Raw genomic sequence first — 17,465 nt, forward strand, 5'->3', positions numbered from 1 at the left:
ATTTTGTATTTAGAACCCTGTATACACCTTACATGAAGTCTTGTTCCTCCTGCCACCGAACTTCTCTAATTCCCACTATATCTAACTTTAACCTATCCATTTCCCTTTTTAAATTTTCTAACCTACCTGCCTGATTAAGGGATCTTACATTCCATGCTCCGATCCGTAGAAAGCCAGTTTTCTTTCTCCTTATAACGACATCCTCCTGAGTAGTCTCCTCCCAGCGATCTGAATGGGGGCCTATTTTACCTCTGAAATATTTTACCCAAGAGAACGCCATCATCATTTAACTGTACAGTGAAGCTGCATGCCTTCAGGAAAAATTACGGCTGTAGTTTCCCCTTGCTTTCAGCCGTTTGCAGTACGAGTACAGCAAGGCCGTTTTGGTTAATATTACAAGGCCAGGTCAGTCAGTCATCCAGACTGTTGCCCCTGCAGCCATCAAGTACTTGTTCTGCATAGAAAGAAATGTTACACTGAATCAAGTTGAATGTAGCGCGTATAAGGCGAAGTTAATGGAACTAGCTATGTTGTACAAGCCAAAAACTACATGTCACCTGGTTGACAAAGTAGCTGATGCTAAAGGAAATAGTTTAATGAGGCTACCTTCATATCACTGTCATTTAAATCCAGTTGAAAATATATGTGCCTACATGAAAAGTAAGAAGGGAAAAAAAAAAGAAAAAGAAAAAAAATTCAGTGAAGTTCAAATACTGACGAAAGAAGCCACTGCAAATGTTACACCACATGACTGTTCTTGAGTTGTCAGCCGTACCAAGAAGGTAGTTGAGGGATTCGTGAAGGACTGTGACACATTTTGAGTAATACGTAACTTCTCTTGTTGATATGTTAAATTTGCTTCTTTGTCAAAATACAGCAGAGTGGCACTGAGTTAAAAAAAATTTGCAACACAGTCCTGAAACAGTGTAATATTAAACTAGCAACTGAGGGCAAGACAAGTCAATAGGTTATGAAAAAGCCTATTCTCATATAAAAATGAACATGTAAATTCTTCACTGACATTGTTGCAAGACAAACAGCAATTCTTGTTTCACCAGCTATCGATCGTGCTTAAAAATCACATTATTTCATTGAAAAAATCTGTATTTCTTTGAATATTGTGATATATACGGAAGTTTCACGCATTAATTGGCAAAATACTCTCTTCTTTGTATGCTATCATTTGCCAAAATCTTGTTCCGATATCTCATACTGTTTAAGAGATACAAGAGGTTTGTGAATATTTCATTCTGGTTGTTTCACTGGCGTGTGCACACAGCGCTCTTTACATAGACTCCATTTTCTCAAGACTGGAGACAGATAATGATATCCTTTGAAGTTTAAATAATAAAGCAGACTTTAACTTCTTGAGGTAGGTTACCTAATATCAAGAATTCACAATAACTATGACCATTAGCAATATGATAGGCAGTTCTTCACGAAGTTGATGAAATATAAGGTGTGTGAGAATGAGAGTTTATTACCGAATAGTTTCTTTAAAATCATTTGAGAAAGATCACAGATCAGCCGGCTTGCGCGGCTTGCTTTTCATGCAGACGAGAGAGCTTGACAGGTACCGTGCACAGTAGGCCCTGTTGACGTGTTCAGTAAACGCTGGCAACTGCGCTTCTCTCCACTCGCAATGTACTCAACTGTCAAAACTCACAACAAATTTACACTCACTATAGTTGCTTGAATATCATCTGGAAATTTTGCATAGTAATCACTTGGAAAAATACTATCCTCTTTGTGTGCTATCATTTGTGAAATCTTGTTTCTATGTATCAGATCTTTTATGAGATATGAGGGACTCATGAACATTTCATTCTCGCTTTTTCATTGGCACACGTCTTCAAGACAGAACACTTTACATACATTCCATTTTCTTGAGATTGGAGACCAATAGCATAGCCATCAAAGCTTAAAGAATAATTCAGTATGTTATATGTATTTATATGCAGCAACCTATGACCTAACACACACCAAACACAGATTCATAGAGACCCCTAATTCTCCACTGCAACTTTAACAATTTCTTGCAGTAGTTTACCTAATCACTAAATATGACAATAACTATGACCATTAATAAAATGTTAGGCAGGCCATCATGAAGCCGATGAATGAAACAAAGCTGTATGAGAATGAGATTTTTTTTTTTACTGAGCAGTTTCGTTAAAATCATTGAAAGATCACAGATCGGACGGCAGATGCATGGCATTCTTTTTTGTATTGATGGTAACTGGTGCTGTCTGAGAATTCCCACTCTGTAAGCTGTGACGTCAGACAGGACTTAACAAGGAGAATAGCATTGGAACTATCATCAAAACACGCACAGCCTGTTAGCAGATGACATAACTTGTAAGGGAGCCATTGTGCGAGTCACCAAGTAAGTGCACTGCAATCGTTACACCACGTAAGACTGGCTTTATTTAGTAAGGTTATTGATGTTACAATTTGCACAGTCGCAAATAAGACACAAACATTATTTTCAAGAAGGCTTGCCTCCTTGCCTGTGGTTCAGAGTTCAGTTATGAACTGATGCAAAGCTATTCAACTGGCTCCCATCTAACATAAAGAAAGAAATTGTGAATCCCTTCCTGTTCAAAATAAAATAAAAAAGATGCCCCATTAGTCTCTCTTTCTGCAAATTATATGATTACGTAGATTCAAGGATTGCAAGGATCTGTTAGATACACAGCAAGCAGCATGTTCATGGCAGAACTGCGTGGTGTGGTAGTGTAATGTAAACAAGCTTCTGTTATTATAGATGTAGGCAACTTTCAAAAATACTGTTATGATCAAGTAAAATTATGCTGCTAACAGGAGATAAATAGTGGCTCTTAAATGTAACTTGAAAGCAGCAGCTTTTACTGAACAATGGCATTGTGTCATAAGACATAAAACTGAGTTACTAGGCTACATTTAGCTGCTATAAACAATGGTTTTAACAGTACAGTGATACTTGGTTATTAACCCAGTGTACAGCATATGTTTTTATGAGTTTCTTCTCGGTTGTTAATCTGTACCTTGACTTATTCCACATCCCTGAAGGTACTTCTGCTTAGTATCTACACAACATGATGAATAAAAGAAGGAATTAATTAAGTAACTGATATTAACAAATTATGAAACAGAATTTGTAGCCAAGACGTTCCTTCAGGGAATGAAATACTTAATACTGCCAATAGACACATACTAAAGTACACATAAGCAGGGCCGGTTTAAGGCACCAGGCTGAAGGGGGCCACAGAGGCGATCCTAGTGATAAATTTGTACCATGATTAGTATTGAAAACAATCCATTTCCACACTCACAAGGTTTAGGGTTATTTTTATAGGTCTTACTAATCGCTCACGCAACTCCAGTTAATGTATGCACGAGGGAGCAAAGGAGCATCACCAAGTTATGTCACTTTTTTTGGAATAATGGAGGGTGGGGGTGCCAAATGATAAGTCACTTATGTGAAAAAATGGTAAGAATGAAAGTAAATACTGGCCAATAATTCCGTCTCATCATTTTATAGATTTTTGTGTGTGTGTGGGGGGGGGGGAGGGGTCTTTTTCTTTTTTTTTACTGGTATAATTCCAAATTTTTCATGTTGTTTGTGGCAAGCATTTAAAATTAAGTTTTATGTGTAAGAACTAGTTACATACCATTGTCTCTCTTCTCCAGATTTCTTCTTCATGACCTGACAGAAAAAGGATTGAAGAAACTTGGACATTCTATTGAACTTAGTTACTCAAATATTCAAAAACTTGTACTGAAACATCTGAATACAGTTGGACAGAGTCTAGCATATCATTTGGCAGAAGTACGTGGAATGTCACGGCTAGAAGACCGCTACAAAGTATTGGGACTTGAAGAAGTTGCCGTCACAAAAGCCATTGCTGCCACTGGAGCATTTCTGGTTAAAGCAACAGAAATACAGCAGGTTATTGACAGCTCCATGAAGAATTACAAGGTGTGTTGAATCCACTTGATGCTCCACCTGAATGTGTTGAGCTTGCTTCAGTAATTTTTCTTCTCATCCTCCATCTTTTACCAAGGGTTGTTTTTTTTTGTGATGCTGGTTGGGATCTGATACATTGTGTCATTCACTAGTATTTTGTTTATGATTATTTTCTTTCAGTAACACCTAGCACTTAATATAAGTATTGCTGTTGGATCTTACTGGATGTTTTCTGACCAAAATAGCTTAAAACGGCAGGGCCATTAGTCAAAGTTGCCATGTAGTCTCCCAATTTCGGTGCAAACTATGCAGTGTTCTACATGGGCACGATCGCTAATGAGCTGTCTGCGCTGTTCTGACTACAAACCCAACAAAACGCACAGTTGTAAAAGAGATAAAATTTATTAGATCACAGAGTGACATCCACAAGAATACAATTAAAGTAGTTTACACATTTCATACACGTCCAACAATTTAGGGAGGAAGGCTAGGTATTGCCATCCACAATGCCTTGTTTGAATACGTGCCTGTGGCAGTGGGCAGCAGAAAAAGTGCAAAAAGTTCCCGATCCACACAGACTGGTATGCACAGATAAAAGAGATTATCTAAAAACAAAGAAGATGTGACTTACCAAACGAAAGCGCTGGCAGGTCGATAGACACACAAGCAAACACAAACATACACACAAAATTCAAGCTTTCGCAACAAACTGTTGCCTCATCAGTAAAGAGGGAAGGAGAGGGAAAGACGAAAGGATGTGGGTTTTAAGGGAGAGGGTAAGGAGTCATTACAATCCCAGGAGCGGAAAGACTTACCTTAGGGGGAAAAAAAGGATGGGTATACACTCGCGCACACACGCATATCCATCCACACATATACAGACACAAGCAGACATATTACATTAATATGATAAAAGAGATTAGTATGACAGCAACCCCATCACCCATCAACCCTGGGGCGACTGGTGGACAGGAGCCACCTGAATGTCGGAATCCATGACAAGGGGTGCAAACCTAGGCTACGACAGCAGCAAATTTGAGAGAAGAGGCTCTGGCAATAGACCTGGCCTGTGTCCTCACTAATGACATTGCCTGCTCAGTGCAGTGGGAGACCCTGGCACAAGTTACATGAAACAAACCTGCTGTTGATGCTGACAAAGCCCTGACCATCTGGGATAGGTTGACATAACCAGGCCTGCTCGATCCGCAGAAGGGCCAGGGCCAACAAAGAATAAGGCAGCAGGCCCACAACACAGGGAGGGGCCTCAGTGTCCATCTTAGGATGCAACTGGTTCTGATGCATGTCACAAGTCAATCCTTGGTGCGAATCATGAACACACTGCGACCGCGCTGGCTATGGACCAAGGCCTGAATCCAGTGAGGTTGCCATCCAAACGACCTGGCCCAGTGCCCAGTGTCAGGTGCCGGGGGGTCTGGTGTTGCTGGGACACACCTGCCTGGCAGCAAGAGGCTGTGCAGCATCCATGGCTGATGGTCACGCAGGTCAGCCCAAATTGGCACCGATCTACAAGAGCTTAAAAAAATAGGAGAACCTCTCAGCTGGGAAATCTTCTATGTACTTGTGCGTTAGCATCATAAATGTTCAGACAAAAGGTTCCACCTTGCCATATAGCTGCAGATTGAATAAAAGTACCATCACTCGGCAAATGCAATTACATGTACAGAAGTCCTTGAAAGAATGCACCAAGAACTGAGGACCATTATCTGGAAACAGAGTGCAAGGGAAGACTTCTAAGGAAAATATCGTCAACACATCCTTGACAGTCACATATGCTGTTGCAGACTGGCTATGAATGACATATGGAAAATGATAAAGGGCATCAGTTGCCAATAACCAGAAAGAGTATAAAAAAGAACCAGCGAGATCAATGTGGACTCTTTCCCCAGGTTTTATAGGGGCTGGCCCTGGCAAAAAAACAGTGAATAGCACTGCCTGCTGATCTGAACTCTTGCAGCAATCTCCAACTATGTGTTTGACTCCACCCAGCCAAAACACATGGCAGCACACTAGCAGTTTTGTGCGAGAGATCTCTCAGTGACTCTGATGTAATAAAGCAGAAGACCTCCCGTCATGGAGCTGCTGGAACCAGAATGTGGGGAGTAAACCCTTCTGTCAACAGGAGAATAATGCCATCCAAGAGGGAGAGGCAGTGGTGCAACACAATAATTCTGAAGCAGGCCCAATGTCTGGCCTGACGAACAGTCGGTCTACCTGTGTTGTATCATGCATATGATCTTCTGGAGCACTGAATACGCCACCGCAGCAGAGGCAATATGGGAACTGGTGATTGGGAAGCCATCCTCCATGTGCCTCACCTCCATATTCAGTTACCAACAAAGCAGACCCTCCTCATTGAACAACAGATCAGGACCCATGGGGACTGGGGTAGAGCATTCATGTTTGCATGTTGCAACATGGGCCGAAAGTGGGTCTTATAATTGTACTGGGAACAGAGGCCATCATTGAAGACAATGAGTACTTTTGTCTGGTAAGGACATCAACAGGCTAAATGGGGAAACCAAGAGCTCATAGTCAGCAATTAAATGGAATGTTGCACCAACAAGAACAAATGATTTCTTTCAGGCAAAGACTATAGCAAGAGCTTCTTTTTCTACCTGAGAATAATTTTGCAGAAACAAGTTTAGCGTTTTTGTTGCAAAGGCAATAAGTTGTGCAGAGCCTCTGAAGGATGCTGGGCCAAGATTGCCCCCATCCCTTACTGGGATTTGTCCATGGCTAGGACCAAATGCTTGTGGGATTGAAATGTTGCAAGGTACGGTGCAGAGCAAAGACTAACCTTAAGCTGCACAAAAGCATGCTCACAGTCTGCAGACCAGATGAAAGGAGCACTTTTCCAAAACAACAGATGTAAGGGGTGGGCAATAGTAGTCGTTAAGGGAATAAACTTGTGATAGCATGCCACTTTTCTAAGAAAAGCCTGAAGTTCTTGTAGATTAAACAGGTGGGGCAAACCCATAATAGTGGCAACATGTTGTTCCGTGGGGTGCACACCCTGTCAGAAAATTTCATAACCAAAATGAACAATGGAAGACTGGAAAAGTGAGATTTAGGGAGATCACATGTGAAGCCCATGGCCTGTAAAATGGTAAACAAAGGATAGATGTTACTTAGGTGATCCTCTCTGGTAGCACGTGTCAAGATGATATCATCGAGATAGTAATGTAATAAGCGACAACTGTCGTAATCAGTTTTAAGAAAGATGGCAGGCTCTATAGTGACCCCAAACATTAGCCGTTGATATTGATAGAGGCCAAAACACATATTAAGCACAAGCAACTGCTTTAATGCCTCGTCTAATGGAATCTGAAGGTAGGCTTTGGCCCAGTCAATTTTTGGAAAGAATAGTCCCCCAGCCAACTCTGTGAGCTACTCATCCAGGTGAAGAATGGGACAAATGTCTGTGACTGCCTACGCGTTAATAGCAACCTTGAAGTTGCCACAGAGCCAAAGCTGATTGAGCACTTTCTTTACAGTCACTAAGGCTTTAGGCCATTCACGTAAAGAAATTGAGCTAATCACTCCCAATGGTGTTAAGTGATCCTGCTCCATCTTAACGTGGTTGCGTAAATTTACTGGCATTGGCTGTGCCCAGAAAAAGTGAAGACAGGCAGAAGGTTTGAAGTTGATGCATGCCGTCAAATTGTTTGCACAGCATAACCCTGGGCCAAGCAGATTTGAAAAACTCAACACAAGGAGTCCAGTTCATGATAAGGCATGTGGTCTGACATCAGGTGCAACACATGAACAATAGGTAAACCTAAAGTAGCAAAGGCATCTAACCCGAACAAATTTTCACTAACCGCATCGTTAACCACCAAGTAAGTAATTGAATGGACAGCTGACTTGTAAACTGTGTAAGCCATTAATAGGAATAGGGTGTTGTTAATAGGTTACCAGCTGATTCTCAGTATGTGCAAATGGTGGGGACCCTAGCCTGACGTACGTCTGTGAGCTGAGTAGGGATGCTGTAGGCCCTATGTTGATTTGTAGGATTACTTCACCCGCACTTCAATGAAAAGTTTGTTCTGGGCTGCAGACAACAGCGAACCAAATGACGCAACAGTATGAATATCGATGTCCATTGATTCCTGCAATTACTCATCAGGGAGGGGATCGTCATGCAGCTGCTAAGTGACCCCCTTTTTTTTAAATTTTCTTTTTAAATTACTTAATTATAAAAAAGGCAAGAGATCCACAGCTTGGGGCAGACTGCCATTTCCTGCTGTACTAAACAAGAGGGTCACGAAAGAAGGAAGTGGTGTTTGCTGTACCAACTGACGCGTTTGTCCACATCGGCCTAGTGGTGTTTGTACTGCCGCTATCTCCTCTTCACCAGGACATTAGGCCTGATGCACTGGGCTGCACGCTTCCAACTATGGCAGCTTCACTCCAAGGCCATGAAATGAGAATGAAAGACTGTGCAATACTCAGAACCTCTTCTAATGTAGAGTTCTCAAACTGAAGGGAACGTTGAATCACCTCCTTGTCTGGGGGCAAATAAATGATATGTGTATCTTACCATGGCATTCGCATACGACTCCTGAGACTTGGCCATAACGAACTGACACTTTGAATGAAGCTCAGCCAACCAACTCGACACAATTGCTGCAGTTGTTTGTGACATTGGTAGAATTCAGCACACACAGCAACCATGTGTATGCGTTGTTTGGTAGGATGACAGCAAACTACACAAATTGTCAAAAGAAAGTGAGGCTGATTCCTGCAGCAGAGCTAACTGTCACAGTAAGTGATAAGTGCGAGGTTGTATCCAGAATAAGAAACGAGCCTTACAGACATCCATACCGACTGCCAGGAACACCATGAAATGTTAGTGAAGTGGTTTCGTGTAAGCATCCTAGACTTCCATGGATCCATAATATGGGGGGGGGGAATGGTGGTGTGTGAACAACCGTTGGCTGAGCCTGGGTCAGCAAAGTCAACAATTGTTCTGACAGTCGCATGCAACTACTGCTGTAGCAGAAGTGTTCATGGAAGAACCAAACGGCAGAAAACCACAGAATCTGAAACACACAAAAATTTGTTCATCGGTGTCACCACTTGTGTTCTAACTAGGGTCACAAGGAATCAAACCTGTAAAAGGAATATAATTTATTGGGTCATGAATTGGCATTCGCAAGAATATAAAGAAAGTAGTTTACGCATCTCGAACACATTTAACAGCCTAGGGCTCAGAGGCCTGTGCATGCCCTTATAAAGAAGTTATCCATGTCACATGTCACTGGTGTAGTGCTGCACTTACATGACAGACCTGGTGACAGTGGTCAGTGACAGGGCAGCCCCTGGTGGCTGCCTAGTGTAGTTGCGGGTGCGCCATTTGAATGTCGGCATGCACTACGCTTGCTGTAGTGGCACAAAATGCCCGCTGTGGGCTGTAGATGTAGTAACCGACAGGTTACTACATGTCCGCATGAATAACCACTGCCAAACTGTAACAGTGGACAGTTAGACCACCCGATTGCCAAGCATGCCACACAACACTGTGTACTTGAGTACAGTGACTGCTTCCCACCTGGATTCTTCACACCAACAACAGTTTTTCTGAATTTCACAGTTGTAAATTGTCTCTAACTATGCATCTCTCATTCCTTTAAGCCCCCTGGCCTCAACCTGCTTCTGCCCCCTTCCCTGCACCCACTTCAGCTTCAATCAAGCCTGCTATACTCCCAGCACATCTGCCTAATCCTTTCCCTTCTTGCTTCTCTCATTGGGAGAGTAAACATCACAGATGATGTAGTGAAGAATCATATGCCACAACTGCAATGGTCTGGTGGCCAACCACAGGAATATAATGTGGAACAAGTGACACTTCTCCAGCTGGGTGTTGTAAAAGTATCTTATTGCTATGGGGATGAAGGAAACAGAAATTGAAATACTCAAAAAATTTTGAGACATGAGGACACCAGTCATGTTTGATGGGAGCAGACGGTAAACAATTTGTTTGGTTACAGCTGAATACTCCAAATGTTATGTCAATCAGTGGGAAAATGAAAGTAATAGATCCAGGTCACAAAATTACCGGGAATTTTTATTGTTAAAGCAGGTGACCATTCCTAGTTAAGAAATAGTGATTCAGTCCTGTACAGGTGTACTGTAGTACAACACACAGCTTATTGCCCTGTAATAGCTCTGAGACTGCTAAGCATAATGCCTGCTTGTACAGATGGATGACTGTCAACAATATCTAGGGAATTATTTTTTAAAAGCTGTTGATTTTCAAATTGTTTACAAAACAACATTATCCCCTTCAAAATATTCTCCATTACATCTAATACATTTCTCCTGCAGGAGCTTCCACTGTTCAAAATATTTTCTGTAGTCATCTTTAGAAATGGCTGACAGGTCTCACCTTTTTTTGAGTTCTTTAGTGGTGTTAAATTGGTGTCCTTCCATGTGTGGAAATAATGAAAAGTCACACAGAGCCAGGTCATATGAGTAAGGTGTGTGGGGCAGCAGAACCGTGCCATTTTTAACCAAAAACAGTCTATCAGAGATGGCTGTGCTGTTGTTGTTGTTGTTGTTGTGGTCTTCAGTCCAGAGACTGGTTTGATGCAGCTCCCCATGCTACTCTATCCTGTGCAAGCTTCTTCGTCTCCCAGTACCTACTGCAACCTACATCCTTCCAAATCTGTTTAGTGTATTCATCTCTTGGTCTCCCTCTACGATTTTTACCCTCCACGCTTCCCTCAAATACTAAATTGGTGATCCGTTGATGCCTCAGAACATGTCCTACCAACTGATCCCTTCTTCTAGTCAAGTTGTGCCACAAACTTCTCTTCTCCCCAATCCTATTCAATACCTCCTCATCTAATCTTCAGCATTCTTCTGTAGCACCACATTTTAAAGGCTTCTATTCTCTTCTTGTCCAAACAAGTTATTGTCCATGTTTCACTCCATGCAAATACTTTCAGAAACGACTTCCTGACACTTAAATCTATACTCGATGTTAACAAATTTCTCTTCTTCAGAAACGCTTTCTTTGCCATTGCCAGTCTACATTTTATATCCTCTCTACTTCGACCATCATCAGTTATTTTGCTCCCCAAATAGCAAAATTCTTTTACTACATTAAATATCTCATTTCCTAATCTAATTCACTCAGCATCACCCAACCAAATTCGACTACATTCCATTATCCTCGTTTTGCTTTTGTTGATGTTAATCTTATATCCTCCTTTCAAGACACTGTCCATTCCGTTCAACTGCTCTTCCAAGTCCTTTGCTGTCTCTGACAGAATTACAGTGTCATCGGCGAACCTCAAAGTTTTTATTTCTTCTCCATGGATTTTAATACCTACTCCGAATTTTTCTTTTGTTTCCTTCACTGCTTGCTCAATATACAGATTGAATAACATTGGGGAGAGGCTACAACCCTGTCTCACTCTCTTCCCAACCACTGCTTCCCTTTCATGTCCCTCGACTCTTATAACTGCCATCTGGTTTCTGTACAAATTGTAAATAGCCTTTCGCTCCTTGTATTTTACCCCTGCCACCTTCAGAATTTGAAGGAGAGTATTCCAGTCAACATTGTCAAAAGCTTTCTCTAAGTCTACAAATGCTAGAAACATAGCTTTGCCTTTCCTTAATCTAGCTTCTAAGATAAGTCGTAAGGTCAGTATTGCCTCACGTGTTCCAATATTTCTATGGAATCCAAACTGATCTTCCCCGAGGTCAGCTTCTACCAGTTTTTCCATTCATCTGTAAAGAATTCGCGTTAGTATTTTGCATCCGTGGCTTACTAAACTGATTGTTCGGTAATTTTCACATCTGCCAGCACCTGATTTCTTTGGGATTGGAATTATTATATTCTTCTTGAAGTCTGAGGGTATTTCGCCTGTCTCATACATCTTGCTCACCAGATGGTAGAGTTTTGTCAGGACTGGCTCTCCCAAGGCCTTGTAGTTCTAATGGAATGTTGTCTACTCCCGGGGCCTTGTTTCGACTCAGGTCTTTCAGTGGTCTGTCAAACTCTTCACGCAGTATCGTATCTCCCATTTCATCTTCATCTACATCTTCTTCCATTTCCATAATATTGTCCTCAAGTACGTCACCCTTGTATAGACCCTCTATATACTCCTTCCACCTTTCTTCTTTCCCTTCTTTGCTTAGAACTGGGTTTCCATCTGAGCTCTTGATATTCATACAAGTGATTCTCTTTTCTCCAATGGTCACTTTAATTTTCCTGTAGGCCTAGTGAGATAAGCCTCTACATCCTTACATTTGTCCTCTAGCCATCCCTGCTTAGCCATTTTGCACTTCCTGGTGATCTCATTTTTGAGACATTTGTATTCTTTTTTGCCTGCTTCATTTACTGCATTTTTATATTTTCTCCTTTCATCAATTATGCAGGTGCATTTCTTGTTGGAAGAACCAGTCTCCTGTCTGTCACAAATCAGGTCTTTTTTTGATGAACAAGACAATTCACTCATCTCTGACAGTTGATCAATAGTCTGTCGACAGTCTCTGAACACAAGCTCTCAAATTTTTTCAATATTTTCGTCGATTTGGATGTCCAGAACGAGTTTGTCATCAGACGACATGTTGCCATTTTTAAATTTATCAAACCATTTGTACACTTGAGTTTTTCCTGTAGCATCATCCTGGTAAACGGTTTTCAACATTAAAAAAAGTTTCAGTGGCATTTTTACTGAGTAGAAAACAAAATTTCACAGCTGCACGTTGTTCACTTAAACTTGCCATCATAAAAAATGAAACAAGAACAAAATGGCACCAGCAAAAAAAATCACTGCTGATGAAGATAAGAAGCCAGGTCGACAACACAGGCGCCACTGAACTGGCAATGAGATGTGCTATACTCATCTAGTGGCAGAAATGTGTAATACAGAGGCTTTGCCCATGGCAATATTGTTCTGTTTTTTTGAGTAACCCCTCGCACAATGTGGAAAGGTTTGAAACCTGTTGTTAAGCCAGGGCACTGCACACAGTCTGATGATTAGGAACTTTATCACTATGTCTCCTATCACTGTCGGGCACCAGGACTCGAATAGGCTTCCTCTGAGTGAAGTGCCACTGCCCTAGTGTGTGTTGACAGCCTTGGATTCAGAAGATGATAGCTACGAGATATGGTGTGATGTTGGATGTTGCTTCTGTGGTTAAAAAGATCACCTTATTTTGTATTTAAAGAACTGATTGGGGAGGGGGGCAAATGTTATACTACAGCTACTCCATAACAGAGTAAACTCAGCTTGCAGGATGGTACTAGAAAGCTAAGAATTATGGAAGGTATGACCCATAGGAAACTATGAAGTAATGCGTGGGCAGACCTTATATCACAAAAAAGTTCTGTATTTACACAAAATAATCTTGTTGCTTGAGGCTATAAAAATGATATGTAAATTTTCAACAATGTAGGAAAGGCAGATTGGTATTCACCACAAAGAGAAGGAAATTAATTGCAGACAGACACGATGAAAAGGAATACTAGAAATATTTTCAGATTATGGACGAAGTTCTCCTTCAAAAGTAGAACTTTCACACATTCACACAACAGCAACTCACATACACATGGCCACTGCCACCAGGCACGAAGATCTGAGTGCACCACCTAGACTGTTGATAATAGCCATTTGTGTGTGTTCCTGTTGTGTGAATGTGTGAGAGTTCTACTTCTGGAGCTGAAAATATTTCTAGTGTTCTTTTTCATTGTGCCTGTCTGCAGTTCAATGTCTCCAGTGTGTGGTCGGTATCAGTTTATCATTTCAATATTGTTGTTATTCCACCCTGGACTTCCTATTGTTTGATATGCAAATTTTCTCCATTTAAGAGATAATGTTTCAAAACTGCTGAAGTCAAATGTTATATGTAACACTGAGGAAGAAATGGTGTTTATGTTGGTGTGCAGATGTCCAAGACAGAAGCTTCTGTAATTAACTGTGTTTGAAAACTTTGTTAAACCCCACTCTCTCAAAACATAGTCAGTCAACTGCCGCTAATACCGTATTTACTCAAATCTAAGCCGCACTTTTTTCCGGTTTTTGTAATTCAAAAAACCGCCTGCGGCTTAGAATTGAGTGCAAAGCAAGCGGAAGTTCTGAAAAATGTTGGTAGGTGCCGCCACAACTAACTTCTGCCGCCGAATATATGTAGCGCTACACAGGCATGCTTTGTAGGCACAAAGATAAATACTGGCGCCAAAACCTTTGCGTCAGTACATAAATTAAAAAAAGAAAATGTAGAAGACGAGCTTTTTTTTTCTCCGCCCCAAGTTTCGACCACTGCATTTTCATACAATATCCAACGAAGTAAATACAAATTCTGTATTGTTCATCTTCGAATGTAGCAGAATTTCAATGTACTACGAAAATCCGACTGGCAAGACTGTTTGGGATGTTTGTCAATATGGCCAACTCTACGTTCTGAATTTTTTCCTACCTGTGAGAAGAGATAGTTGCTAATAGGAACCTGATGAAATGTGAATCACATACAGTATTCTCTTCACCATAAGAATAATACGAATATAAACATTTTGCCAAGTATTCTTTCGTGTTTGCTGCTATCTCATTTAAATCCTGGCTGCCTAATAAACTACCAAACTAGAGTGAGACAACAGCAAACGCGGAAGAATAGACATATCGTGTCATGTTTATATTTGTATTATTCTAATGCCTAATAGTGATACAGTCAGAAATGAAGCACGGCAACTGACTAGATTTTTAAATCTAAGATGACTCTAATTTCTGTGCAGAATTTGATGTACTAAAGAAGCGGCCGCAAAGATTTTCAAACGGAGAAAAATTTTCGCTGAACTCTCGTTCAGAACATGTTCTATCATACGAAGTCTATTATTTGGTTCTTGTTGATCATTATCAAAGAAAGCAGCAGTGTAAGTAACGACAAATAGCAGTCTCTTGCCATTGCTTCGCTAATGAGACGATTCCTCTCCTTTTTTTAAATTGTAAGAGGCGGTAGCGCGCACAAAAGCAAGCCCTGCCGCGAGCGGCGACAGGCCATAAACACACACTATCAGAATGCGACAAACAATGCATGACACATTACAGTCATGCATTTTCAGCTTAGAGTGACGTAAACACCTATAACAAAGAAAACGGCACTTATCAGATCAAAGCAAAATAAGCAATTGATTCAAACCAGACGAAGCACGTGAAAAAGGAAGGGTACCCGTATAATTACGAACGGAGTGCCTGACGCCTAGCAATGGCTACCTGGTAAAGCTTAACTTCTAAGCTTACTACTCGAACCGAACTACTGTAGGTGTATCGTCATTCATTCGGCCTAAATTGTGTCTCATATTACAATGGACCAACTTTGTTTCAATTTGGAGGTGCTGCCTAAGACTCTTCTCTCTCCTTGAATTTCGAGTCTCAAATTTCAGGTGCAGCTTAGATTCGGGAAATTTTTTTTTCCTTTATTTCGAGCCTCATTTTTTAGGTGCGGCTTAGATTCGAGTGCGGCCTAGATTCAAGTGCGGCTTAGATTCGAGTAAATACGATACCTCTGAGATACTGATAAGTCACTGTATATATTTTATAACTCATTGAAATATTCTGAATTTGTTTTTCAGTGTCTAGTGTTGTGTTGCCTGGTTTCCTATTCTTAAATTTTTCCCCTGCTATATTATTATTATTATTGTTGTTGTTGTTGTTGTTGTTGTTGTTGTCACTGTCATCTCACAATTAGTACACTTGAACAGTTGAACAGCATTTATGCCAGGAGATGGAAGATACACAATAATAACAAATACTAATAAAAAGAACAAAAGTTGATATGGAATAGCTACTCTTTGACAAAGGAGAAATCACAGTATTTTTGGTCTTTAGAGAATTGTCTATTCACAGAATCTAGTTTATGCACCTGACAAGTAAATATCTCTAAATTACAATGTAACGGTTCATTTTCATCCAGGCATTCTTTCGCTGGCTGTATCTTGCTATTCTGAGACTGTCTGAAGAGCGCATCCCACCTGAAATATCTAAAATATCACAGCAAGAACTAGCATTTATAGCAGATTTCTTGTATAACCTTGATGATCCATCAGAAAAACCTGGAAGCCCTACTGCTACACCAGGAGGCTCAAAACGAAAACACAGGTATTGTTGATAATAATCGATATAATTTTCTTTCATTTAACAAACTTTGTTTTCTTGTGTAATTTAATACAATTTTGGCAGTATATCACAATTCAGATTTTTTTGTCCTCTGTATTGTAATTGTTTTAATAACCATTCTTATGAAGCTGATCGTTATTCGTAATCTCACTATAATTAAGGAGTGAGGCACATTGGTGATTGACTGTAAGAAATGAAAGATGTGTGTATATCTTCACACGGTACTCATATGCCCCGCTTTTGTAGAATGAAGACTTCTACTTAGCTGCACTGCCTCAGGAAATAAAAAGAAATAGAAAAAGTACCCAAGGTAACGCCTTTATCTACAAGTCAATGGCAGATAGCAGTAGTTGAGCTTCCTTTTTCCCATGAAAGATGCCTATCCTCATAGTTCAAATTTAATCTGTGTTTCATCTGTAGACTTTTATCTAATTTGCCTGTGTCTAAAATCGGACATTTCCATAACATGTGCTCTTCCCCCGTCCCCTTGGGACTTTTCTCTTCCCATTACAGATTCCTCTCCTGTGCCGATCTCGTCATCTCAGAATAGCACTTGTGACCCACAACCTCAGTTACTTGCTGAGTGTATTCCAATCTCTGTCTTCCTCAATAGTTTTTGCCGTCCACAGATCCCTCTAGTACCATGGAAGTTATTCTGTGATATCTCAATTGACAGTATTTTCTGTATGTTCTTTTCTTCCTCGGTTTTGCAGGAAACCATTTCATTCCTTACATTATCAGTCTACCTAATTTTCAACATTCTTCTGTACCACCACATCTCAAATGCTTCGATTCTCTTCTGTTCCAGTTTTCCCACAGTCTGTGTTTCATTACCATACAATGTTGTGCTCCAAATGTACATTCTCAGAAATTTCTTCCTCAAATTAAGGCCTATGTTTCATGCTAGTAGACTTCTCTTGGCCAGGTAAGCCTTTCTTGCCAGTGCTACTCTACTTTTTAGGTTGTCCTTGCTCCATCCATCACGGGTTATTTCGCTGCCAATGTAGCAGAATTCCTTAACTTTGTCTACTTCGTGACCCCCAATTCTGATGTTAAGTTTCATGGTGTTCCCATTTCTGCTATTTCTGATTAATAGTTTTCGGGCAAACCTCCACAAACTGCTACCATAGTTTTCTATTGAATATTTATTAGCAGTAAAAACCTAACCACAAAGTTCACAGTTCTTGAAGAATAGCAAGGTACGTATGGAGCAGACATTGTCATTGTTTTAACACATGGCCTCATTGGGTAACACTTATTTAACGGATGCATTGTTGTTGTTCTAACCAACACAGATTTCTTGTCCGAAACTCGGCCGTAGATTGACTATCTCGTTACCAAAAATCGGGCCCTTATATATCCTCCAATAA

The 17,465-nt window shown here is 40.6% G+C and overlaps 1 protein-coding gene across 1 annotated transcript in view; it reads left to right on the plus strand.

Moving 5' to 3' along the window:
* The window catches only part of LOC124621962 (anaphase-promoting complex subunit 4), a 123,125-nt gene that overhangs the window by 68,535 nt on the left and 37,125 nt on the right, over positions 1–17,465 (plus strand). The window contains 2 exon segments of the mRNA XM_047147490.1: positions 3,673–3,961; positions 15,893–16,077. Of these exon segments, the coding sequence (XP_047003446.1) occupies positions 3,673–3,961; positions 15,893–16,077 (474 nt within the window).

This window comes from Schistocerca americana, chromosome 7, assembly GCF_021461395.2.
Source record: "Schistocerca americana isolate TAMUIC-IGC-003095 chromosome 7, iqSchAmer2.1, whole genome shotgun sequence".
Taxonomy (NCBI): Eukaryota; Metazoa; Arthropoda; class Insecta; order Orthoptera; family Acrididae; genus Schistocerca; species Schistocerca americana.